The sequence below is a fragment of the Tiliqua scincoides genome, chromosome 2, assembly GCF_035046505.1.
Source record: "Tiliqua scincoides isolate rTilSci1 chromosome 2, rTilSci1.hap2, whole genome shotgun sequence".
NCBI classification, from domain to species: Eukaryota; Metazoa; Chordata; class Lepidosauria; order Squamata; family Scincidae; genus Tiliqua; species Tiliqua scincoides.
In genome coordinates, this window is record NC_089822.1 from 116623898 (window position 1) to 116650777 (window position 26880).

A 26880-nucleotide genomic window follows, 5' to 3' on the forward strand; every position below is an offset into this window, starting at 1 on the left:
ATGGAGCACAGGGAGGAGCAGGGAGAGCTGAGCGAAGGGGCGGAGCAGGGGGCCTGGGCGGAGAGCAAGGGGCCCCATGGGGACCAGGGAGACTGGGGGCCCCGGGGGGAGAAGGGGGAGCGAGGAGGCCGGGGCCCGAGAGGCGAGCGAGGCCCTTCAAGCGAGAGGGGGGAGCATGGCGATGCGGGGGAGCGGGGCCCCAGGGCGGCAGAGAAGGGGGAGCGGGGCGCTAAGGGGGAGCGGGTGCCCCGTAGTGACAAGGCCGAGCAGGGAGATGGGGGTCCTCGGGGTGAGCGAGCCCTTCGAGCTTCAAGAGGAGCAGACCAGGCTGACCGAGGTTTGTGGGGCATAGAGCAGGGTGAATGGGTCGAGCGTGGCTTGCCTTGGGCTGGGGAACCCGATCCCCTGTTGCCGCCTGAGGATTTCTTGCCGCCCCCTGAGTGCCCCGTCTTTGAGCCCAGTTGGGCTGAATTCAGCGATCCACTGGGTTACATTGCTAAGATTCGGCCCATCGCAGAGAAGAGTGGTATCTGCAAAATCCGGCCTCCTGCTGTAAGTATGGATGGGGCAACACAAGAGGGGTGCTTTCTCGCAGATCCTGGGACAGGTTACACCAGTCCATGAGCATGTGGCATTTTGGGAGCTGGTTTGTTGTGAGGAGCAGATCTTATCGTTTGGGGTCGTGTTTGCCAGTGAGTATGTGGGGAATGGTTTTGTGGGAAGTGGAGTGGAAAGTTCACCTACTGGTGCGTTGGGGGTACAGGACTGAACTGGTGTATCTTTGGGGGCACCGACAGAAATGAATGACTGTGGAGACACTGACAGTATCCAGTGAAACTGGTCTTGAGTATGGCATTCTTTGAGGTCGTACAGGACTTCAGTAACATCTGAAGGAAATTTGCTGAGGGCAGTCATGATTCATGTAAAGGCTGAATGGGTGGTGAAAGGTGTGTGGCTTTGTTGAGATTGAAAAGTATGGGCCCCTCCCACCCTACTCCATCAGTCTATAGGGGCTCTTATCTCTATGATGATGGAATGAATATGTAAAGTCTATGCACACTGGAGTCAGGGATGTCCAACATGTTACTGGACTGTCTGTGTGTCAGTGCATAACTTGTGGTTTTTTCAGTGAAAGGATATGGAGGGCCGAACAGCATTTATCATGCCTGTTGAGAGTAGGAGGTGATGTCATTGGGCAGGAAGTGATGTCATAACAAAATAAGAACTTTTTCTCACTTACAAACTCATGAGCTGGAAATAACAGAAGAGAAAGTACGCAAATCTTGATCATATTTCAAGATATGAGAGAGCCCAAATTTCATGGGGGCTGCCCTTTTAGCAGTAACACCACAGCACTGCTCAGCTGCTGAGAGCCTGAGGGTCGGATAAAAAGCTTCTGCAAGCCACATCTGGCCCCCGGACCTTATGTTTGACACTCCTGGATTATACTTGTAATGGTGGTATGTGGTTGGATGTATCAGCTAACATCTTGGAGAACTTGCTTTTTTGCCAGGCTGGAAATGTTGCAAGTTAGGCATCTCCTTTTATTGCCTCATGCCTTATACATCCTCATGGGATGTAAATCTTCATACATCGCAATGATTCTACTAGTTTTCTACATCCAAGTCATGAGCATAGAGTAGATTGTCACATCATCTGTAGATATGTCCTCCTTTTTACATGTCCTCCTTACATGGTTTTTCCAGTATCTACTTATGTTTTTCTGCTGCTTTGTTTTGATGTTGATGATCTGGTCATAGAAAAAATTTCAAGTATAAGAATAAAGCATGTAAGAATTATTCAATAGTGTTTTGGGTACTAATAACAGTGACATGTCCAGTATGGCTGCCAATGGCAGAGTCTTTGTTTAAGAAGCATCTGGAGGTGGGGAAGAAGAAGAAGAAGAAGTATTAGAGCACCCTTGTTTTCCCTTGCAGAGTGTGCATCTCCCAAGACATAACAGGAAGGTTTCATGATGCTGTAGGACCAGAGGACAGGAAGTGCTGAGGTGCTTCAGTAGAAGCATGGTCATAAAATCCTGATTTTGTCTCAGCTTTTCCAGGCCTCTGGTCCCAAAGAAGCACTTGAGTCAGAATTTATTATTATTAATATTAATATTAATATTATTATTAATAATAATAACAGTATTTATATACCGCTTTTCAACTAAAAGTTCACAAAGCGGTTTACAGAGAAAAATCAAATAACTAATGGCTCCCTGTCCCTACTTCCCAATCTTCTCTGAGAAACCATTGCGATTTTTTCTGAAAGCAACAAAAATATTAGTTCTTATCTAACCAGTGAATTGTTTTGTGGGGATAAAGGGTTTTCTTAAGTTGTATCCTCCTTGTTTTACTTTCAAGGGCTATAAACTTGGTTCCAGACTGTTGTTTTGTATAATCCATACCCTCCAGCTTGAAAGCATCTGCTGTAGTTCAGCTTGGTAGAGGTTGGTGTTACTCTAGATAGCCATTAGTTGATTGTTTGATTTTCTCTGTAAACTGCTTTGTGAACTTTTGGTTGAAAAGTGGTATATAAATACTGTTAATAATGATAATGATAATAGCTTGGTCTTCTTGTTAGTGTTATTCTAGATAGCTGTCAAACATTTATCTTGTTAAGATTGTTTGGTTTCATCTTCCTGTCTTTACTATTTGGAAAGTTGTGATACTATGTGGGCCATCTCCCTTTACAATTACGATTTGTGAGTTGCATTTGCCAGTGTACATTCAACAGAATTTATAGTGTTGTAAATCTGTCTTATCTTTACTACTCAGTCAAAAGCTTTGACATAGAAATCAACCATGTGATAAAGATCTTTCACAATCGAGAAGTCAGGAATTTTCCAACTTAATCTGTCTCTTTTCCTCAAACTCTTTTAAATAATTTTGTCACACAACTACTAAAATCTAAGAGGAATATTTTATTAATGTCATTACTGTTACAAAAATGGAGCCAATTAATGTGGCTCATGAGTGAGTAGGAAACAGCCTAATGGCAATTCTAGTTTTTAAAAATTAAAATAGGTAATCATCAATTTGACCTACTTCCAAGATGCTTTTGTTATGAGGCCTTGAATATCTCCCCCTTCACAGGCCTTCTCTTGTCTTTCCGTCCCTGGCAGCTGATGACTATAAGCAGTTGCCCCACCCTTGAAGTATCTGAGCAACAGATAGTTCCTGCATATCCAGTGCCTTGGGGAAAAATATTTGTAGATTGGTTAAAGAGGCATTTATGATGTACTGTGCTTTTGTCAGGCTTACTGTATATAAATAGTCAAGGGGAAGATGCGTACATACACCACTTTACAATGCCTAATGCATTCATGCTTCACAAGTGGGCATCTGTCTACAAAGCTAGGTCTCTTTCAGATGTCACCTTTATTCCCGTTCGAGCTTGCTCTCTTTTTTTCTGGTGGCTGTGGGTTATCTTCCCTTGCAAAACAAAGAATCTTCCCCTTCTCCCAGGATTTTTTGATATTTTTTTTCCTTCTCTTTTACTTAAAGTCTTCTAGGTGGAAAATTGAATTGGGATCCTGTGAGACACCATTCTTTTGAGTTTCATGTTTTAATCCTTGTCTACAGCAGGGTCCATTGAAGCCCACAGATGATGTTGTAACCTATCGCTTTATAGCAGGGGTGTCCAAACTTTTTGGCAGGAGGGCCACATCATCTCTCTGACACTGTGTCAGGGGATGGGGAAAAAAAGAAATTAATTTACATTTAAAATTGGAATAAATTTACATAAATGAATATATTAGAGATGGAATTTATGAATGAATTAAAGTCTCGCAATAGTTCAAGGTCTGTAAAAGGCCTTGCGCAAAGCAAGTCTGGCCTTTCCTTTGCTACCATTGCTGCTTCACAGACATGAAACAGCAAGTAGTGGAGGGAGTCCTCAGCCCACAGCTTGCACGAGAGGTTGAACAGTTGATCTTCACACTGAGAGCAGTTGGGCTCCAGCAAGTCTTTGGTGGGTCAGAGGACTGGGGACTCCCTGTGAGCCAGATTGGGGGTCCAAGAGGGCTGCAAATGGCCCCTGGGCCGAGTTTTAGGCACCCCTGCTCTATAGGATTAGTAACAGATTTTACATGAGTAGAAATGGAGCATTAGGGCCCTAATCACACACCTTTCTACTTTTTCCTCAGGACTGGCAGCCTCCCTTTGCTGTAGAAGTGGATAATTTTAGGTTTACACCACGAATACAAAGGCTCAATGAACTGGAGGTGAGTGTTGCAGGTGTGGGAGAGAGAAATCTACTGGATATTGTCCATGTTCCTTGGAGGACTAATGGGCCATCTAAACCAAGCTCAATGTTGTGGTTTTTGTTTTGTTCTTTTGAACCAAAAAGACAATAAAGGACTCTCTTGATAAATTAAATATTTCTGCAAAATATAGAACAAATACAAGTCAGAAAATCCCCCCAAATAGATTAATTCTTCATGATTAGTTTTTCTTATGAAAAAAGAACCCATATGAAAGTGCTGTTAATAAGATGGACTCCATATAAGGCTTTTATTAACAGGATCAGGTCCAAAAGTTGTGTCAAAGTGTAGAGAGTTTGATACTGTTTTGGACTCCATGTTGTTAATTACAGTTTGCAGCAGCTGATAACTGGGGCAGCTCATTGGAGACCACCTAATAGTCTAATAAGGGCAAAACTCTTGAATCGCACTCTTGGTGAAAAGAATTAACCTGCCTAAGCTTGTTTTAGGTGTGAAGGTGCTAGATGCTAACCTAGGACCTCAACTTCTTTTTGTTGTTGAAGTTGTTAAGGAACCTTGGCTATGTGACTAGGGCTGCAATCCTAACCACACTTTCCTGAGAGTGAATTGAACAAAATAGGGCTTATTTCTGAGTAGAACTGGTAAGGATTGTGCCCTAAGGGCGCAATCCAGCCCTTGACTTGGGCCACCTCAAGTCCCTTGCGCCAGCCCAGGAGGTATGGCATGTTTGTGCCTCCTTGGGAGGAAGCCGGGCCAGCGCTCAGAGAAGCACCAGCCTGCAGACAGAAGCCTCCGCACCAGCTTCCTCCAAGTGCCTTGCGTCGGCATGGCTGTGCCGACTCAAGGCTCTGAGGTAGGCGGGGAGGAGGTGGGAGGGATGCATTCCTTGGTGGATGGGGAGTGGGAGGAGGGGCTGGGATTCAGCAGCTATGTTTGCCCTTGCCTCTGGCTGAGCCACTTATGGCCTCTATCCTGTGCTGGATACAGCGCAAGCCTCTTGGCTTGCTGTTCCGTGCAGGATAGGATTGTGCCTTAAGGCCCAAATCCTAACTAACTTGATCGCACTGACACAGCTGTGTCAGTGGGGCATGTGCTGCATCCTGCAATTGTGTGGCAGTCATGGAGGTCTTCTCAAGGTAAGGGAAGGTTTATTCCCTTACCTCGGAGCTAGAAAGTTGTTTAGGATTGTGCCCTAAGAGATGTGCCTTGAGAGAAATATTATTGTAGTGCAGACAACTCTGAAAAATCTAATTCCATTTCCCCCACTTAAATTTGACTAAATTACTTCAGTGGCTACCCTGAATTATGACAATGAAGTTCTGCATTCAAAATTCTAGTCTCCAAGGAAACCTTCTGGCAGGGCATTGTGTCAGTTAGCAGGAGCAGACAAGAGCAGCCCTTGTTAAGAGCCCCGCAACTGCACAGAAACCCAAGGCCAGTACCAGCCCAAAACAATGTGTATATGCAACATTTATGACTATCAAAACTGACTGAATCTCAACATCTTGTGGGCAAGCTAGAGGTCAACATTGGTGGATGAAAGGTGCCATTCTTTCATAGAAAACTGTATGTGTGAGCTGCTGGCTACAAGGAAACTGACTGCAGTTTATGTCCTTATCACCAGGCACAGACTAGGGTGAAGCTGAACTATTTGGACCAGATTGCAAAGTTTTGGGAAATTCAAGGCTCCTCACTGAAAATCCCCAATGTGGAGAGGCGAATCCTTGATTTGTACAGCTTGAGCAAAGTAAGTTAGAATTGAATTCCTTCCTAAAAGACAGAAGTGTAAGCTAGATTTAAGGATTGAGAAGAGGCTGTAGATCTGGTGGGTTTCTTTACTAAAGTTAGTAACCACCTTACTAACTTTATGGGTTAAAGATTTTCTGTTGACTACTGATTGAAATAGAGGAGTATTGGTAAGTGTGAGAAGAAAGCTGGGACTACAGAATCTGGGACTACTTTATAGAAGTGAGGTAGGAAGAATTGGGTTTGGTATTTGGTATAGCTCAGTGGTTCCCAAACCAACTGGTGGCTCCTTTGACCTACGGGCCATTGGCTGTGGCTCCCCATTAGGACTACAATTCTATACGTTGTATAGGACAGCGGGTTCTTCACGAGGATTCTGTGGCTCCCAATGGAGTTACATCTCACAGTTTGGGAACCACTGATAAAGTGCATTGAGATGCGGGTTCTTGTGTGGTGACTGAATAATACTATCTAAGTTTGAGTGAATTTGGTGTTCCTCAATACTTTGTATTCCAGATTGTGATGGAAGAAGGTGGATACGAAGCCATCTGTAAGGATCGCCGGTGGGCACGAGTGGCCCAGCGCCTTTCCTATCCATCAGGGAAGAACATTGGCTCCCTTCTTCGCTCCCACTATGAGCGCATAATTTACCCTTATGAAATGTACCAGTCAGGTGCCAATTTGGTGGTAAGTAGCAGGCTGTGTAGGAATTTTAATGGTGTAATCTTTAAAAATCTTCGTTTGCCTTCTGTTTCCTCTTAGCTTGTTCTAGATGCCCCTAAGAAAACTTGAGACCATCTAACCACAACCCCTTTGGATTTTGTTTTCCATTCTGGGAACAGAGTTCTTGCTGGGGGGAAGGTGTGGGCTCTTGAGTTCCATGAAAATGCCATGTGTTCCATTGTCTTGATTCTGTTGAGTTTTGAGGGGACAGCTGGGGTTAGTCTGTTGTTTTCTGATCCCTAGCCATGGGGTGGGCACAGTGAGGAGGTTTACTTTGTGTTAATGCTACTCCTTCTCCCAGCAGTGCAATACCCAGCCATTTGACAGTGAGGAGAAGGACAAGGAGTATAAGCCACACAGCATCCCATTGCGCCAGTCAGTGCAGCCCTCCAAGTTCAACAGCTATGGGCGTCGAGCCAAGCGTCTGCAGCAGGAGGTGAGTGTAGAATGCTTACTTCTAGCCCTAATTATAGCTTTTGTTCTGGGTTGGGCAAGCCCCAAACTCCCAGAGCTATTTCACGTAGCCCTAACTCTGCAGAAAGCTTATTCCTTCCCAGGCCTTCTGGAGTCCATTCCTCCCACGCAGAGAAGTCTTATCCTTGCAGGTTTTAAAAACTGGAAGTGTTTGTCAGCCTTTCTCCAACCTTTCAAAGAAAGTATCCAGTTACTCTGGAAGGAACAGGATCAGTGGTTAAACTTAAGTGGAGAAGAGTCTGTGGTCTTAGGTGTTCTGTCCCTGTCTGTATTGTCTTGCCATTAAAAAAAAAATACAGTTGTTATGGGCTACCAACCTCAGTTTTCAATCTTGTGGTCAGCTGTGACTCACCAAAAGATTGTTGGGATATGGATGGTGGAGTGTGTGTGTTTAAAGGAGAAAAAAAATCTGTCTTGATTCAGTTTGGGAAAAATGTTGATTGTAGCATATTCAGGACTAGGAGAAGGAATTGAATTCTCTCTGTGGGGAATAGGTCTGATAGTGGAGTGTGCAACTGGAACTTGGTCTCCAAGGTTCTGTTTCCAGGTCTGTAATATTAGAATAATCTAGGTGCAGCAAAAGGTGCTGGAGTTCAGAACACACCATATATTCCTTCTCTTTGAAAGTGTAAGGAAGTCTATAAAATTGTACTGCAGATGCCAAGTTGCATTCTAGGCATCAGTTAATCTGGAATTACTGTCGTCCCCCCCTTTACCCTGTGCTTGCAGTCACTATAGCATGGGTTGGAATCTGTACCTTTCCTGTGTAAGCTTTTGAAAGGTGGCAAAATATCTACTCACCACTTCATGAGTGTAGCAGTATGGCTTGAATGAGAAGGGATAACTAATCTATTGGGTGAGAAGGGATAACTAATCTGTTTCCAGTGATCTTGAAGTATCTGTGAACAAGATGTGGTAAGAATTAAGATTCCAGGATTCTTTTTTCTCCTTGCGCAGCTCTTGTTCCTATACTCCATCTGTAAAATGGGAGCTAAGAGACTGTTTGGTTTTTAAATCCTTGTTGACTTCCAGGAAATAACAAAGCATTTTTGCACCCACTCAGTTTGCTGGCTCTCTGTTATAAGGCACCTTTTGTTCCTTTTTGTTTCATGAAAAAGGAATTGTTTAAAGATATCAGTTTCCTTTATGGTAATCCAGTACTCTCTCCCCCTTCCTTTGCTGATGCCCTCATTTAAAATTCCTGGAGCCATGCTGTTGACTCCCACTCCCCACACATTTTGTCGTCCTACAGGAATCTGAATTGTGCCCTGAACCTGCCAGCGCCCCAGCTCTGTTACCCGAGCGAGCGCCTCAAGCATGGGTACTGTTCCTGTTGTCCACCTCTCCTGCATATCTTCTGCTCTGATTACTTGCCCTGCTTCATGACTGGAAGTCTGTGGGTCACATGAAACAGGAGATGTGGCCTGAGGAGACTAAATGTCCCAGCATACACTGCTTTACTTCTGTTTGCAGTGCATTTTGGGCATTGCTTGTATTGGAAACCAAGAATTCTTCTCCGTAAGAAGTTGAGGTTTCTGTTACAGGAGCTCACTCACAGCTTAGCACTGTCCTAGTATTGCCTGCTTCTTGCTACTGCAATCTATCTGCTGCTGTTGCTTTCCTTTGCTGCTACTTTTTGAGGGGCTCTGGAGCGAAGTTTAGGGCTAATGACCTTAATATTATTATATCCCCTCTAACATGTTCGCCTTGCAGCCAGAGCCAACAGAAGAAGACATTGAGAAGAACCCAGAACTGAAAAAACTGCAGATCTATGGTGCTGGCCCCAAAATGATGGGCTTGGGGCTTGTGGCCAAGGACAAGAACATGCGCAAGAAAGGTGGGAATGATGGGCTGGACTTGCACTAGGGGACCAGAGGGTAATCAACCTGTTAGTACTCTTAAGTTTCTTTTCTCCAATCTAGAAAAAGAGATGCCAGAGTGTCCTCCAACTGTGATTGTGAAAGAGGAGACACCTGTTCCAGAGACTAAGCTGGAGCCTATTTCACCCCGAGGCTATGCACATATGAAAGAAGAGTTGAGGCATAGTCCGGAACCTTGCACCAAGATGACCATGCGCCTGCGTCGTAACCACAACACTCAGTTTGTAAGTGAAATCGGCAGTATGCTCCCTTCTTATTGGTTAGGTCTGTTAGCAGAGATGTGGGACAAAAGCAAATTCATTCACAGTGGATCTGGGTTATACTGTTTATATTCTTCAGTACTAAGCATGAGAAGTAACTGAGCATGGTGCCTCAGACAGAAAGACATTAGATGACAGCAGCACAGGAAAAGTGACTAAGGCTGCAATCCTAACCACATTTTCCTGAGTGTAAGTCCCATTGAACAAAATCGGATTTACCTCTGATTAGACCTGGTTAGGATTGTGCCCTATATGAGAAGACTAGTCAAAGCAGGTGAGAGCAACCCACAAGCCTTTACACCAGGGGTCTCCAAACCCCGGTCCGGGGGCCGGATGCAGCCCGCAGCAAGCCTCTATCCAGCCCGCAAGCCAGGCTCTTGTCCCCTGAAAGCCTCTGGCCCACTCAGCTGAACACGACCAACTGTGCTCTGGTTTTGTCTGGAGGGTGTTCTGAGGACCAGAGAGGTTGAATGAATGAGCCCATTCATTCATTTATTCACTCATCTAAGTTCCATCTCTAATTTATTCATTTAAATCTTATATTTAAATTCTTTTTCCGGCCCTCAACACCTTGCCAGGTATTTGATGCGGCCCTGTGGCCAAAAGTTTGGAGACCCCTGCTTTACGCTAAGAATGGGATAGGCAACTGCTTCCTCTGTTGGTGGGGATGAACATACATACATAACCTCATCCATTGTTGTACAGATTTAGCTTGCATGCTATTGCTCTTCCAGCATCCTTTCTTGGCAGCATGTTTGCCAAGCCAGAGTTCTTTTGCTTTGCAAGATGCAGTGCCACTCCACTCTGGGTTTGGTGAATGCATCTGAAGTCATCTCATCAGATGGGCAATAGTGCATGTCAGTAGTCCTTGCCCTTGGGAGAGGGGTGATGAACTCATTTCATATAGTGAGCTGACTAGCATTCATGGCGCCTGCTGGGGGCCAGAAATGTCATTAAGCAGGAAATGACACAATTAAGGAGGTGATGACCAGAAATAAGCACTTTTTCTTACTGAGGCAGTCATTAACTGCAAATGACAGGAGAAGATATGCAAATCTAGATCTTACAAGATAAGGGAGAGCCCAATTATCATGTGGGCCACCCTTTTAGCAGTGCAACTTCTGCTGAGGCATCACTTCACAACTCAGCAGCTGAGAGGTGCTCTGTTAGGTAACACCTTGACAGAAGTAGCACTGCTAAAAGGATGGCCCACATGATAATTATGTTCACTCAGTGCACCTGCTATTTCTCCATTTCTCAGCTCTCTTGGTCTATTTCTTCCAGCATACTGTTCCTCGCCTCCTGAGTTCTTCTGTCTCCCTCACAGCACCTTGGCAGAAGTGGCACTGCTGAAAAGGAGACCCTGCTTGATAACCGGCTTTTCCCAATGTCACCCTTTCAGCAGAGCCGCTTCTATCCATGCCTCATTTCACAAGTCAAAGCAGCTGATGATGTGCAAGGAGAGCCTAATAGTCATGGGGTCCAGGCCCACAGAAGCTCTTTATGTTTGACATCCCTGCCATTTGATGGCAATGTGTTTAGCTCAGGAATTGATTCTTTGTGATCAGAACGTATGTTTCTGCCTGTCATCCTGCTTTCTTGAATTTATGTATAAGGCCTGGGTCAGCCTTGCCTCTCACAAATCTTGTCTCAGCCAGCAATTGGTTTATTTTCTCATTCCATATTCTTGCAGTCTGTTTGAGCCTGTAGATACTCTTTTGAAGTTTAAACATGAGGTCCTGGCCCTGAATCTTGGATAGGTTCGTACTGACTTCCACCTCACTTTCATCTGTGGTTTCACTGTCATTTGTGGATTCCCTTGAGTCATGTGGGTTTGCATGATATTTGGTGCTGGGCTTTTGTAAAAGTTTATAGTCCTGCTTATTGCAACCTTGTCTGTTTGCCCCAGAGTAAGGGGCAAAAAGTAGATCCTTTTTGCCCCCTACTCTGGGCACAGTAATGCACAAATATGCCCTTGGTGGTTCTGGTCCCTAACTTGGATAGTTGCAAAGCTTATACCTCTTATTTCAACTGAGCATCCAAACATTCTCATGTCTCTCACACTTGGTCTGGATCTGTGTCACAGTTTGAATGGAGAGCTGTCAGTGCCTTTGATGGCAATCTGTTCAGTGGGTAGGTTGCTGTCGTTTTTGCTTCACCCTAGTATTTGTAAAGTAGTGCAGCTTCTAGTTACAGACATCTAGTCATCTCGACTAGAGTACAGTTCTTTCTCTTTGCTTGTTCAGATGTACATGGCATAGTTATCCTGTTTTCAATGCCTTGTTCCTTCGAGTAGGCTTCCATGTCCTTCTCTGTGTATTCTCTGCCATTATCTGTGCAAAGTGTTTGTAGCTTCCTCTGGAAGTTATTACATGGTTATTGCCATGTACTTTCATAGTTGCCAAGCATCTTGCTTTTCTGTTCCAAAGGTAGGTGATGGTGTATCTGGAGTAATTGTTGGTGAAAATTAACTGATTTTTGCTCCCACTTTGGGGTGAGAGTTTTCCTTGGTTCATGTATGTTGTCATGATGACCTTCAGAGGTTGAGTAATCTTGTTCTGTGGAAGTGGTATATGTGTGGCTTTTACCTTGATGCAACATGTGCACCTTATGGTTGTGTGACATGAAGACATTTTCAGTCAGGTTGTGTTTAAACAAGCTCTTCTTTAGTCTCTGTGTGACTGTGTCCTGGGCATCTGCTACAGGTGGATGCACTTCGTGTTCTGTGTTTGAATGCTGATTCTGGTTTGTTCAGTTTGGTATACACATTTGTGGAGGTGGCTATCCACAATTTCTCTGGCTGTAAGCTCAGTCTCCTTAATCTCTACATTGGCCCCCTTGGAATTGCACTGTGAGACTGTTGTTGCTAGTGAGGTGCTTCACCGATAGAAGGCTTCCAGCTTGGTCTGGGATGTGTAAGACATCTTTCACGAGACTGTTCTGTGCTCCTTTTGAACCCTACAGCCTAAAAATCCATAGCCCATTCCCTCTTCAATGAAGCTCTTTTCCATCTGCTAGGAAAATGTGTTGTTTTTTTTTTTTTACATCAAGGTCTGAAAAATTCTAGATTGCTGGTCTTGTTGCCCCTGAATCAATGTTCCATCCATGCACTATACTGCCTGGGTGGCTTTCAAGCAGTCGTTCCGTGCATCAACTGCAGATTGTCTGTGGCACACTTGATGCTTGTTTCCTGTGCTCAGCTCATCAGATTTAGTAGTCCTTTTTTGGATGTCTAACTTTCTTGTATTTAAAACATGCCCTGGTTTCCCTTCTCCGCCTTGTGACTTCATCTACGTTCACTCCCTTGAATTTCCTTTCGGCACCTAAACTCATCTACCAGCTTGCCTTTGATTTACTCCATTGTGAGGTGTGATTCTGGCTTGGTCTCTAAGATACTGATGAGGGTGCCAGAGGACTTTGGGAGACTGCACAGTAATAGTTCCCCTACATGGTTGTCTTTCATTTCTTCTTGGAGCCCACGCAGCTGTTCCACAGTTTCTAACATGGCATTTTTGTGTTTATGCATCTCCTGCCCTTTTCCAAGTCTCATTCTGTGTAGTGGACATAGCAGGACCAGTTTTCTGTTAAAGCTGAGCCTTTGTACATTTTCTAAAGAGCATTCCCCAGACCATTCACAGTTTCTTTCTTTCCCACATGTATGAGCTGTTGATCTGCTAGCAAAGCTATAGATACTTTTGTCTACCTGCCTTTTCTGTCCCTTTTGTACATGGTTATCAGCTAGTCTGACTCTGTACAACACATCCCAGAGAACATACTTGGAAAGTAGCAGTTCCACTGCTGATAATTTTCATTGTTTAGCTTTGCTATGGCAGACTTAGCCTCTCAACTGCCAGCCATTTTTCTTCTATGGATTGTTGGATACGTCCTGCCCCTTCTACTTACCCACAGCTTTTCACAGCTTGTCCTTAGCACTCTGTTTGCAGTTTGTATTATGTCTGGGCCCATAATGAGAGCTGTGGAAAAAGCAAACTCATTCACCACAGAGCTGAGTTATGCAAAGCATTCATGTGCTGCAAAATGAAAGAGAAGTAAGCTGGTCATGGCTGCTTGAGAAGCGAGATATAAAACAACAGAAAGGGAGGGAAACCAACAAGAAGTCTAATCAAGCCACACAAGACAATCCAAGTATTTAAACTAGAGCCCAGATAGGTAATGGCTGTCCCTACTGGTGGAGATGAACACCCACTATCATTATAAAGGTTTACGTCGCATGCTGTTGCTCTTCCAGTAAGATCCTCTTTAGTTCTTCTGTGCCCTGCCTCTGGATTAGCTAGTCTGGTGACCTGGGATGAATTGAAGCTGGTGTGTCTGTAGAATAGTCTTGTACTCTTTTTTTCTTATTGGTGATTGGCTCGTAGAGACGGACTGCTGGCAGATACAACCTCAAAGCTCATGGCATCCATAGCCCACTGATCCCCAGATTCAAGTAATGATAAGAAAGTAATAGATTAACTTGAGTGGCTTCTATGACTTCTTCCTTTCTTCAGGGCTGGTTGTTGTTGGAGAAAAGACTTACAGAACAGATCGTTAGTAGTGTTGTTGTAATAGTTTTATGTTTGGTTTTGCTGTCTTTTAGATTGAGTCTTATGTATGTCGTATCTGTGCTCGGGGAGATGAGGATGATAAGCTGTTACTATGTGATGGCTGTGATGACAACTACCACATCTTCTGTCTATTACCACCGTTGCCTGAGATTCCTAAAGGCGTCTGGAGGTGTCCTAAATGTGTCATGGCGGTAAGGAGTCTCTGTCTACCTCTGATAGCAGGGCATGGGAAATATTCCTTGACTGGCTCAGCCTTTATGAAGTTGATGGCGGTCACAAAATCATTCAAAATATAACACCAATCCAATCACTGATACATGGTGGAAGGCAGAGAACAATCATTTGTCTCTGTATTCCTTCTGCCTATTTTTTTTTTCTCTGTTCCTCCATAGGAATGCAAGCGCCCCCCAGAAGCTTTTGGCTTTGAGCAGGCCACTCGAGAGTACACATTACAGAGCTTTGGGGAGATGGCAGATTCGTTCAAGGCTGATTATTTCAACATGCCTGTACATGTGAGTTCTGGAACCCTCACCCTCACTTGCATGTGCAAGTGCTAGAGTCATGGTCAATTAGTACCCATTGTACTTTAGGGAAGAGAGTAGCTTTTGATGGATGTAAAAAGCTTTGCATCCTGCTCTTTCTCAGTTCCTACCATGCTGCTTCTAGCCTCTGATATGTATGGCCTGTATTCCTGACTGTTTCCTTCCCCAGATGGTGCCAACAGAACTGGTGGAAAAGGAGTTCTGGCGCTTGGTGAACAGCATTGAAGAGGATGTGACAGTGGAGTATGGAGCAGACATCCATTCCAAAGAATTTGGAAGTGGCTTTCCCATCAATGACGGCAAAAGGCAACTCTCTCCAGAAGAAGAGGTGTGTATCACACTGAAGGCAGTTACGTATCTCACTTTGTACCTCATGACCTGAGGATGAATTTGTATTCCTGAATCTGCCCTCATTCTTAAGCCCATGTCTTTGGTTGCAGGAGTATGCAGCCAGTGGCTGGAACCTCAATGTGATGCCAGTTCTAAAGCAGTCAGTGCTGTGCCACATCAATGCTGATATTTCGGGCATGAAGGTACCATGGCTGTATGTAGGCATGGTGTTCTCTGCCTTCTGCTGGCACATTGAGGATCATTGGAGTTACTCTATTAACTACCTCCACTGGTAAGACATCTGGGGTTGGTGGGTGGATCTGTTCTGTCTAGTACAGTATTTCTTAACCTTTTATAACAGTTAAAGCTCCTGGTACAAACGTAAGACAATTGGTACTATAAACGTATATTTAGGAGTGCAAGAAAGTTTTAAATGTTTTTGTTAAATTGAAATTGAACGAGAAAGCAGTGAACAATTCACTACTTCTGTGGCACTTGACACTTTACAGACACTATTGTAATGGTTGACCCATTCATCGTTAAAGCACATCCAGGAGTGTGTTGGTAAGCCCTGCTGCCAATCTCCTTAACTTTGCCCTTTCTCTCCTCGGGGAGAGAAGAGCGGGGAGCAAAGCCAAGGCTTGCTGACACGTTCCTCAGCATTCTGTAACCATGACAGAGTCCACAGTTGCAATAACATCTGAAAAGGGCTAATCTTTCTCTTCCAGTCTCCTCCTTGGTTAATTTACTTCGTCCACCACCTCCTGCTTCATAGCCTTGAGTCCTTAGGAAAATCAGCTTTCTTAACAAAACATTTTGGGGTGAAGAAGTGTCCCAGAGTCTGGAGAGCAGTGGTTACCCAATCTGCCTTTTCCAAAATGTAAGGGCTAAATGAAAGCAGCCCTTCCTGACTTCATTTCCTCTTTTCTAGGGGTGAGCCCAAGACCTGGTATGGGGTTCCATCCTTTGCAGCTGAACATCTGGAAGAGGTCATGAAGAAATTGACTCCAGAACTGTTTGAGAGCCAGCCAGACCTGTTGCACCAGTTGGTGACTCTCATGAACCCTAACACGCTCATGGCTCATGGGGTTCCTGTGAGTTTCTTTCCTACTCCCCCTCTGCACCCTTCCTCTATCTACAGTCCCTGTTCTCTCACTGTTTCTCCTTTTCCTTCTGCAGGTTGTTCGGACCAATCAGTGTGCTGGAGAGTTTGTCATTACTTTCCCTAGAGCCTATCACAGTGGTTTCAACCAGGGCTATAACTTTGCTGAAGCAGTCAACTTCTGCACTGCTGATTGGGTGAGTACAGAGCTAGCCAAGATTTATGTGCCTTTTTGTCTTTGGTTGTAGAATAAAATGCAGTAGGTTACCAAAGAGATTTAGGTTGCAGTTTATGGCTTGAGGTCTTGTTTATGTGTGAAACACACCTGAAACTCTTGAGCCAAAGTTCTTCTGTTTTATTGACTATTGGCTTGTTCATATTCAGTTGCCAGCTGGTCGCCAGTGCATTGAGCACTACCGCCGCCTCCGCCGCTATTGTGTCTTCTCACATGAAGAGCTTATCTGCAAGATGGCTGCTTGCCCTGAAAAGCTGGACCTGAATTTGGCAGCTGCTGTGCACAAGGAAATGTTCATCTTGGTGCAAGAGGAACGCAAGCTGCGCAAGGCACTCCTTGACAAGGTGGGGGATATAGAGTGGGCAGACAGCTAGTTTTGGGTTGGGTATGGATGCCTAACAAGCTCTTTATTGCTCCTGCTTTTCCCAGGGTATCACAGAGGCAGAACGGGAGGCCTTTGAGCTGCTCCCAGATGATGAACGCCAGTGTGATAAGTGCAAGACAACCTGCTTCCTGTCAGCACTGGCTTGCTACAATTGTCCAGATTGTCTTGTCTGCCTGTACCACATCAATGACCTCTGCAGGTGTCCTAGCAGCAGGCAGTACCTCAGGTAGGTTGAAAGAAGCAGACTCTTTTTATGAATTGATTCATCATGCCTTCATGAAAAAGAAAATAGATAATAGACTTGTTGCCTCACACAGCCTTTGTAATCATAAACACTTCAGCAGCTGTCTCTTTTTTCACTATTGAGTGAAACTGGGCTTGGTGTCTGTTTGTGCATACTGGAGTGTTGCAAAAGCATGTCTGCTTTCAATGTGGCATTTTCTTTTTTAAATTAACTAAGATTTAAAACCTTTGTCTTACATTGTCACTTCACTATGGTTAGATCACTGCTTCTTAAACTCTTGGACGAATCTTGCTTGGAGAGCACAGAACACCTCAGTGGGGAGGACACAAAGCTCTAGGGAGGATTAGGATTCTGAGGCAGGTGGAGTCTTCCTCCCACCAGTAGTCATGTATGGACTGAAACCTTCCTAGCAGACGAGCCTTATTTATCCATGTTAAAACAAGCTTGTTGAAGACTTAGCAAAATAGTGACAGCTCTTTGCCTGGCTCACACTTTATCCTTGCACATGGAATTTGAGGATACCTGTCATATTGGGGCAGCCCAATCCTAACCTGTGCTGGTTCAGGCAGGCCAATCAGGCAGGGTTTGAAGTGGATCCAGCCCAGCCGACTCCTGAGGAGGAGTCGTGACTTATGGAACGTTTGCAACACTCCTGAGCTGGTGCAAGGGACTTAGTTGCCAAGAGAAATGATAGTAGGAAAGGATTGCCATCAAAAATGTGTCTTTGCAGGGGGTACTGAGTTGTAAATGAGAGGCATGGGTAATAGTGGCTGTGCACAATGAGACAGATGGGGGAGGGTGATTTGTGCTCCAATTAGCCACAAAGTGGCTAGGTAGCTTATGTATTCATCCCCCCCTTTTAATATCCCTTTATGGTCTGGAGCCTGTAGTTCCAACACAAGTTTGTGGATGGACTTAAAGGGAGATCACACTGTTCTCTTTTTTGCTTCTCCTTCCCGTTCAGGTATCGGTATACCCTGGATGAGCTCCCAACCATGTTACACAAGTTGAAGGTCCGAGCAGAGTGTTTTGACACGTGGGCCAATAAGGTTCGAATTGCCTTAGAAGTGGAAGATGGGCGGAAGAGAAGTAAGTAACCTCATCCCAGGGCTCCTGAGAACAAAGACTTCAAATCTCCTATGGAATGGGTTTATGGTCTGGTGGGGAAGTGCATATGTTCCCCCCAAGGTACCCTGCATAATTCCACTTGAGTAAATTGTGAGCAAGTGCACAATTGTGTTGGCAACCATGAGAAATTTTCCTTCTAAAATGTAATTTTCCTTCATACTACAAAAAGCAGTGTGGAAAATGGGGAGCAATGGGATTTGGTGGCGGGGGCACAGGCAAAAGCTTCTGGGTCAAAGAAAAATGTCACTCAAAGCTGGGACTGAGAGTGGTGGAGGGGTTGGCAACTCTCCTAATGAGAAGTGTCCTGGAATCTTCAAAAGGCTCTTGGGAGCTCCTGGGCTCTCTTTACCAACCTTGGTTCCTGGGATTGGTAACAGGAGATGGGGAGTGGAATTGACTCTGAGCCTGTATTCTTATAGCCTTGGAGGAATTGCGTGCCCTGGAGTCCGAAGCACGAGAGAGGAAGTTCCCAGAGAACGAACTGCTTCATCGCCTCAAATGCTGCCTAAGTGAAGCAGAGAAGTGTGTCTCAGAGGCCCTGGGTCTGATAAGCAGCCAGGAAATGGAGTGAGTGAAAACTGTTCTTAGTGAGCTCTTCTCTATAGCAGTATTATCAAGCCAGGATGCCTCTGTCTTTCTATCAGCTTAATCCATCCAATGTTCAGAGTATCCCACCTCCGCTTATGATTTTGTTAAGTAATTCTCTTGAGCAAGGGTGAACACTTCTGCTCCGTGTATTAGATTGATGACAAGGCTGCTTGTGCTTGACCTGTCTGCTGTGGCTTCATTTCTCTGGGATCACATTCATCTCCTAAACAGCTTCTTAGAGTGCCATGCTTCTTCTCCTGCTTGCTCTTACAGGGAACCATCAGTCCATATGACGGTGGAGGAGTTGCGCACCTTCTTAGAGCAAATGAGCAATTTGCCCTGTGTCATGCACCAGATAAAGGAAGTTCAGGTAGGGACAGCAGAGGTATATTGTGGTTCCCAAGTTTGGAGAACTGACCACAGGCTAGAGCACCAAATGGGGCTAAACGGATGCTCATTCTGGGTGTAACATTGATTGTAGGGAGGAGCCTGGCTCTGACTTGATTTGATGTGTGTCACCTTCTAGGGTGTGTTGGAGACAGTGGAAGCCTTCCAAGCAGCCGTTCAGGAGGCCCTGCAGGATCTTCCAGGCAGCTCCCCAGAGCTGCATAAACTGCTGGCACAGGGGACACGACTGGGGGTCGAGGTGCCAGAAATGGAACTGCTGGAGAGGCAGGTGCAACAGGGTGTCTGGCTGGAAGAGGTCAAGCAGACGCTGCGTTCACCCCAGGATAAGGTTGCCCTGTCTGTCATGAGGGCACTCATCACCTCTGGTTGTGGGGTTGCCCCCAGTCCTGCTGTGGACAAGGCCATGGCTGAGCTGCAAGAGTTACTCACTATTGCCCAGCGCTGGGAGGAAAAGGCCCAGATGTGTTTGGAGGCCAGGTGAGGTTTGGACTCTGTTGTAGATGGCGGAGAGAAGTTGTCGGGTGTCTGTAGTTCTGGGTGGAAGGGTTAATCTTGGCGCCGTTGGTGCTTTGGCAGAGTGATGGAACATGCATGTGAAGCTTCTTGTCTGATCGCTTCCTCTGATACTTGCAGGCAGAAGCATCCACCAGCCACACTGGAGGCAATCATCAAAGAGGCAGAGAACATCCCAGTGCATTTGCCCAATATCCTGTCTCTCAAGGAGGCGCTCTCTAAAGCACAGGCTTGGATTGCAGATGTAGAGGAGATCCAGGTGTGCTGTAACCCAGAGGACTCAGGCCCAAATCCTAACCAACTTTCCAGCGCTGGCCTAGTGATGCCAATGGAACATGTACTGCATCCTGCAGTTGGGTGGCAGTCAAGGAGACCTCCTCAAAGTAATGGGATGTTTGTTCCTTACCTTGGAGCTGCATTGCCTTTAGTTCGGTGATGGAAAGTGGGTTAGGATTGCGCCCTTGGTTAATTTAGTGCGGGTTGGTTGGTGATACCCCAGAACATTAGCAGCATGTGTCTACTTTCTCATCACAGAATGGTGACCATTATCCATGCCTAGATGATCTGGAGGGGCTTGTGGCTGTGGGTAGGGACTTGCCAGTGCGCCTGGAAGAACTGCGTCACTTAGAGGTTCAAGTGGCTACTGCACACTCCTGGCGGGAAAAAGCCTCTAAGACTTTCCTGAAGAAAAACTCTTGCTACACGTTGCTTGAGGTGAGTGCTGGTTTTGGAGTGCATGAGATGGGGAGGAACTGTCCTTCCTCAAAGGCTTAATTCCTTGGCCTCTTTCTCCCAGGTGCTGTGCCCGTGTGCTGATGCAGAGTCAGACAGTGTCAAACGCACCAAGTGGCAGCGAGAGAAAGAACCAGGCCTGTACAAATCGGACACAGAGAGCCTGGGCCTCTCAGCGCAAGACCTCAGGGACCCTGGCTCCGTTGTGAGTGTCTGGGCGCCTAGTATGGCTGGTTGGCCTGGGAGGGGAATGTATGGTGAATGGGATCCAGGGGTCTGTCTTGGGGTGGGAGGGGCCTATTCGGTAATGTTTAGGTGTTGCTAAGGATTATGTTTGTCTTGTGGTTCTAAAGATGAAGAGGTCTGTGGTGCTCCCTGGTGTGAAGATTGGTTTTACTGGGGAGTGGGAGATATGTTTGGATTTCTGCCTCTAATTTTGTCAATAGGTACTTTGTTTTGGGGAGGGGCGTTCTGATTTTCAAGAGTAGAAGGGAGTCCACAGGTAAGGTTTTTTTCAGCTTTGACTATACATGATCTACCTACTTTGTGCCAGCAGATCTTGGCCTTCAAAGAGGGTGAGCAGAAGGAGAAAGCGGGGATCCTGCGCCTACGCCAGTCAAATGCCCAGAAGCCTGTGCCGTCAACACACAGCACTCCTGGGAGTCAGTACTGTGTGTGTTCCCAACCCCCAAGCCCTGCCATGCTGCAGTGTGAACTGTGCCAGGACTGGTTCCACACCACCTGTGTGGCTTGGCCCCACCTGGGCAACCCTCGTCCCTCTCCGGCATGGTGGGAGTGGGAAGCAAAATTCCTGTGCCCACTGTGCCAGCGCTCTCGCCGGCCCCGCCTGGAGACGATCCTGGCCTTGCTTGTGGCCCTGCAGAAGCTGCCTGTGCGGCTACCTGAGGGAGAAGCCTTGCAGTGCTTGACCGAGCGTGCCATTACGTGGCAGGACCGTGCCCGACAACTCCTAGCCTCCTCAGACGTGGCGGCTGCCTTGGAGCATTTGGCAGGGCTGCGGCAGCGACTTCTTGGGGACTCTGCCAAGGAGGCAGGTGCGCTGAAAGAGAGCAGCTGTAATGAACAGACCAAGGTAAGTGCAGGAGCGGGCTTCCCACATCAGTGCTGGAAAGGAGCGCAAGGGGTGTGTCTCAACACTTGCAGCACTTGCTTCCTCTCTGCCGAATTCTGTGCACATTTTGCATCTTATGATTTGTGTATTTAATCATGCTTGTTATATAGCCGGGGCCTAAAAAGGTTTTGTAACTCTTATTTTTCAGGGGGGTGTGAGATTGTGAATAAAGGCTGAGTCTTATTTCTTCCTAACAGCAAAGGACTAGAAGGAGAACTGTGGCACTTGAGAAATTGGAATCTATGCCAGGTCCCACATTGTGTATGTGACAAAAGCATCCCATCTGTCTTGGATACATACAGCCAAATTGATGGTTGATTGGGATCAGTACATGAAATACAGCCCCCCACTCCAGTGCTTCTTGATGCTCATTGTCCTGGTCACAGTTGAGGCAAAATTTCCCTTTCAGTGTCTAGACTAGTGATTTTCAACCATTGTTCCACAAATGGTCCACAGGAGTTTGGAAGAGGGTCATTTATTAGAGGGCAGTTGGGGGATGTGAGCCCCTCACTGGCAGTGCCATGTGCCTTGTCAGTTGTCCAAAGACCAATGGTGTGCCTTGACGGTTTTAGCTCTTTGTCAGTGTGCTGTGAGATAAAGAAGGTTGAAAATAGTTGGTCTAGACCAGGGTTTCCTCAAACTGTGGGTTATGACTCATTTGGTGGTTTGTGGAGCTTTAATTTATAAACTGAGAAGGCAAATGCTTGGAGTCTTATGGAAGGTGAAACTGAGCCATAACACTTGTTTGCTTGCGAGTATGTGAACTTGCCTTAGTCCACTGGAAAAGGCAGACTGAGAGGAATGGTTCCAATCTGATGAACTTGGCCCCCAAAAAACACCTGGGAAGGAATTCCCTCCCTCCAAACTGATGTTTGTATTGAGTCCTATGGAAAGTGGAACTAAGCTACACATTTTTGTTCACTCGCAAATAAGCAAATGTGCCTTGACTCATGGTCAGGTCAGGCAAAGAGGAATGCAAGGCCACCAGAATGGTCCCAATCTGATGAAAGTGTAGGTCAGCAAAAGTTCCAGAAAGCAACCTTCTCTCCCATAAAAAGAATAAAACAGAGGCTTGAGCTGGTAAGGTGAAATCTTTTTTTAAACTTGTAAAACTACATGGGTCCTAATAGTGATATGGTTTAAATATAAGAACTTGAGCTAGGCACTGGGTAGGGCTGAAAATTTTACTGGCTTTTTTTTTTAATGGGGGTTGTTATTGCAGGCAGACTATAGAGTAAATTCACTTAGAACAGGGCTGGCTTCCCCTTATTTGTTTTACTTAATTATTTATAATTTGTTTGGTGTCACTTCCAGCCATGACATCACTTCTGGTGGATCCCAGACAGATCATCCTTCTAAAACATGGTCCTCGTGCTAAAAGTTTGACAACCACTGGACTAGACACTATTCTGGAATCTCTCTTTCCTTCCAAAAGAGCACTTTCTCTCCTGTGTCTAGGCCTTGTATGTAGTCTGCTTTAGCTTATTTTGTTTCCTCCTGTCTCTTCAGTCCATTTCCTGCTTTGTTCTGCCCCTCTAGCCACCTTCTTTCTTGACCCAACTTTCTACTGCTCATCTTCTCTCTGATCAGACCCTTTCTTGCCTCTATTCTTTTTTTCTTTTCCTTAAGTCTCATTATCCACTGACTCTTTCTACAGGTTTCTTTGCACCCTGAGCTTCTTGATGCCCTGGGACCTCTTCCCAGCCTGTGCTTGTGTGAGATTTTAACCTCTAACACACCATTCTTTTCCTTGCACAGAAACTGGACTGCAAACTGCTTAGTTTTCTGAGCAATCAGACATTATGAGCCACCATGCCACTTCAGCCAACCAGTGTCAGTCTTCACTGCCACCAGCACAGTGCAATGTAGACCGTCTGGATTGTCCTGTTTTGGTGGAGGCAGCACCTTGAGTGAATCTCAGCAGGTCCAGAAGCCCTTGTTGCTGCCCACAGGGCTAATGTGGCTGCCTGGGAGCACCATGTCGAAACAATATTAGTGACTCAAAAGTGCCTTTTGTATCTCATCTTCCTCTTACTCAGGTTTCCTTGGAAAATGGAAATTCCACATCTCCAGAGAAGAACGGCTCCTGTGCCTCAGGTAACACTCTAGTAAAGTCCTTGGATTAAGACCAGTAGGGTGGTCTGGCTTCCCTATTTCATGTAGGAGTCAAGAGGGTGGAATGGCTCATGGCAGTGGGGTTGAGTGAGACTGTATTTTAGGTACTCCCTGTGTCTGCCTGGCCTGGGTGGATTAGTCTCCAGTGTGTAGCGGGAGCTAGGGGTTGGGGAAGGGGAAGCAGGGTTCTGACACTTTCCCCCTCAATTTACTTTGTACCCCTCTTCCAGACCTAGAGACACTCTGCTCGTACCTGCCACAGCTGCAGGGCCCTGTACTTAAGTTGCCAGATGCTGCCCGTCTGCCCCTGGAAGAGCTGCTAATGGAGGGGGATCTTCTGGAAGTGACGTTAGATGAGAGCCAGAGCATTTGGCGGCTCCTACAGGCAGCCTGTGATCCCCAGCTTGACAAATTTCGCCAGCTGTTGGACGTGAGTGACCTAATTGGAGTCATATCCTAACTATTAGAAGACACCCTTGTCTGTACTGAATCTGCATAGCTCCTCTCCACCCCAAATTCATCTTGTTCCCCTTCATCACAGAAATGTTAAAAGAAACACTTCCTGCCATGACACTTGAAACTTTGACTTGCTTAAGAGCTTTATTTAGCTTATTGTTTGTTGCTGAATGCAGGTTGGATTCAGATCTAAGATCTGATCAGGAGACTCTGTCAGAGTCAGTGAAGAGCCAGTTACATGTGGGACCTCAGTATCCACTGATTTGACTCACGATTGAGACTGGGGTCCACCTTTAAATGCTTTGTAACAAGGAAAAAAAGTACCAAAATCAGATTTTCTACCTTTATGCTGTTAAACTGCAGTGGTCATAAGCTTCTCAAGGTTAAATAGAGCTTTAAAGACCCTCTTCTGGGTTTCTTACTCCTACATTGTTGCCCCAGAATGCATTGGTATATGGACACTACTGCATTCCATTAATCACTCCATCTAGTGGCTGAATGTGGTATATCATCTATACCAGTGCATTCTGTCATGACAGTGGAGGTGCAAAAAACCTGCAAGTTGGACTTTAACGCTATTTTCCCACTGATTTGGTATCCACTGATTTTTTTAAATCCACTGGGGTTCTGGAACTGAACCCCATTTGAAAACGAGGCACCATCTGTACTTTTCATTATTGATGTGATTTCTGGTAGCCCTGTGCTGCAGAGCAGTTTTTATAAACCCAGAATAATCCAAAGGCAAATAGTTAAAAGACATGAATGTGATTAGAGAGTTGGATTATCTGTATAGAGGGGGGAGATGGGTGGGGCATGTCATGAAAGGAGGCTTTTCAGAAATGTTGACAAAGAAGATAACTGATTTACTGAAGAGGATTATCTTGGAAGTAGCCTTGAATTCCTATGGAGTATGGATATGGAGTATGATATGGAGTATTTGACACTCCATAGGAATTGCAACAGTTTCAGTAATATAATTCTCAAACTCGTATCAGGTTTAATTTGCAGCACAATTGGGCCATATTTTGAGGGCTTCACTTACATTGTTCTGAATCAAGAGATGGCACTATTGACTATACTTTTGCATAGTTTGGAATATTTTGGCAAGGCTGAGTGAGTTATAGCATAATCCTATAATGTTTACTCAGAAATAAGTTCCATTCTATTGAATACTCCCATGTAGGTATTTATAAGATTGCAGCCCTAGCTGCAATGGGACCAAAGAAATGAAAAGGTGTGGGCCTATAAGCAAGAACCATTCAGGATACAGAAGCTGCCATAAGGAAGTGGATGGGGTTGGGTTTTAAGGCTTAAATTCAAGATCTGCATCTGTGATGGCTTAAAATGACAAGTTTTTAGCCAACATTTGCAAGCACCTAGATCAGTGGTTTTCAACCTTTTCATCTCACAGCACACTGACAAGGCACTAAAATTATCAAGGCACATCATCAGGTTTTTGACAATTGACAAGGCATACCATGCTGCTAAGTGGGGGGCACACATCCCCCATTGGCCCTACTAATAAATGACTCTCCTCCAAATTCTTGTGGCACACCTGTGGACCACTCATGGCACACCATTGTGCCACAGCACAGTGATTGACAATGACTCACCTAGATTCTTACACTGTGTGTCGCATTATTGCAAATCCTACGTGCTCCCTAATTTTCTGTGGGTTATCTGTGAAGATTTGATCAATTCCTGGTGACTTGTTTGTTTTCAGCTGGAGCAAGCAGAACGACGTGGCGCCCGAGGGCGAGGCCGTGACTCAGAACGACGGCGGAAGCGCAAGACAGACCGTGGTGACTACGCACCCCTGCCCAAGGAGGAATTGGAGCCAAAGAAGATCCGGGAGGCAGACCCAGCACTGCCCCACGGTGGGGCTCCTCCTGCAGCAGGCACAGATTGCAGCCACAATGGAGTGGAGGTAAGAGGGGAAAAGAACAATCCTGGGGTATTTTGGATGGCTGTTTCTCCCCTCCATTTTCCCAGAGTAACCACCTGCTTTTTCCTGTAGCAGTTGTGACGGCTAGAAGATGTCTGGATTTCCCCTTTCTGGACTATACTGCACTGCAAGGGACTCTGGCAGCCCCGTGTCACCCTGTCGGTTTGACTAGCACTCTGCATGGTGAGGGGCACTCAGCCCCAGAAGCTGGGGGCTGCAACTCCCTCCTGGACTCTGCACTGGCCCTGCACCAGACTCTTTTCAGATGATGTAATATTTCATTTTCTTTTTCCTCCTTTTGTATTGATACCTCAGCAGGGGGAGGCATTGCAGGGGTCACCATGAGCACCAACAGCAGGGCCCCCCTGTTCCTTTTGGCAGAAGCAGCAGAGAGCACTGGCTGCTGCTGTGAGGATTAGGACCTTGCACAGACCCATAATGGGTGGCAGCAGTGTGTGCTGGAACATCTCCAGCTCCTTATTTCAGGCAGTAAAAGGAGCCAGGTGCCCGCCTGAGGGCAGGGCTCTGTTCCGTGTACCAGCAGCGCCTCCTGTTGGACAGAGAGGCAGCTCTCCCCAACTCCCCCTCTCCTCCTCTGGTACCTGTTGGGTTTTATAGGAATTGGGGTAACCACTTTGTTCTTCGGGTGGTGGAAAGGGCAAGGAATCTTCTAATTCCACTCCAGCCTTTACTCCACTGTCTCCTTCCCACCCCCAGATCATGGGCCCCATGCTGCCTCAGGCTCTGACACTAAATTCTTTTGTCTTTCTCTTTTTAGTGTTTTCCTTTATTTTCTCCAGCAGGGGAGGGTGGGCTGTTGGGGGTAGGGAGGGGTGTGTTATTTTATTGTATTATGATTTTTTATTATTATTAAACTTTGGAGGTTAATGGAGTTACTTGGATTTTGAGATGGGGGCAAGGGTTACTGTTCAGCAACCAATGTGTAGAATTGGGTCCGTATCTCTGTTTATAGTGGGAAAAGACAGACACCTACATAAGAGGGTGGCTGTGAAGCCGAGTCCTGTGTTCCCTTGACTCATTGCAGTAGAATTGTCAAGACTTCCTCCACACTCATGAGTTCTGCCAGCCTGGTTTTCAACGAAAGCTACTGTGCTAGTATTCTCTTTCAGTATCCTAACAGTTGCTGCAGAG

General features: G+C 45.8%; 1 protein-coding gene across 5 annotated transcripts; it reads left to right on the forward strand.

The window, feature by feature from the left end:
• Positions 1–26620, forward strand: KDM5C (lysine demethylase 5C). 5 transcript variants are annotated; one of them, XM_066618465.1, is made up of 28 exons: positions 1–552; positions 4148–4225; positions 5850–5972; positions 6488–6658; positions 6996–7130; positions 8421–8489; positions 8882–9005; positions 9091–9272; positions 13906–14064; positions 14266–14385; positions 14585–14743; positions 14856–15037; positions 15677–15839; positions 15925–16044; positions 16232–16426; positions 16512–16693; positions 17676–17800; positions 18259–18406; positions 18701–18797; positions 18954–19312; positions 19469–19607; positions 19883–20062; positions 20145–20285; positions 20637–21173; positions 23252–23309; positions 23558–23757; positions 25507–25710; positions 25801–26620. In XM_066618465.1, exons 1-28 carry the CDS (start codon positions 1–3, stop codon positions 25807–25809), a joined length of 4911 nt encoding a protein of 1636 aa, XP_066474562.1. In that variant the 3' UTR covers positions 25810–26620. The 5 variants fall into 5 exon arrangements, with proteins under 5 accessions (XP_066474562.1, XP_066474563.1, XP_066474566.1 ...); XM_066618466.1 differs by having other exon boundaries at positions 25804–26620; XM_066618469.1 differs by lacking the exons at positions 1–552; positions 4148–4225 and having other exon boundaries at positions 5889–5972; positions 18954–19103; positions 19473–19607.
• Positions 26621–26880: the final 260 nt, after the last annotated feature.

Bases quoted from the DNA above. Each gene is read 5' to 3' on its own strand.
- KDM5C (XM_066618465.1), top strand. From the start codon at position 1: ATGGAGCACAGGGAGGAGCAGGGAGAGCTGAGCGAAGGGGCGGAGCAG. The intron at 15,840-15,924 runs GTGAGTTTCTTT...TTCCTTCTGCAG, and splicing joins TCATGGCTCATGGGGTTCCT to GTTGTTCGGACCAATCAGTG. The intron at 16,045-16,231 runs GTGAGTACAGAG...GTTCATATTCAG, and splicing joins ACTTCTGCACTGCTGATTGG to TTGCCAGCTGGTCGCCAGTG.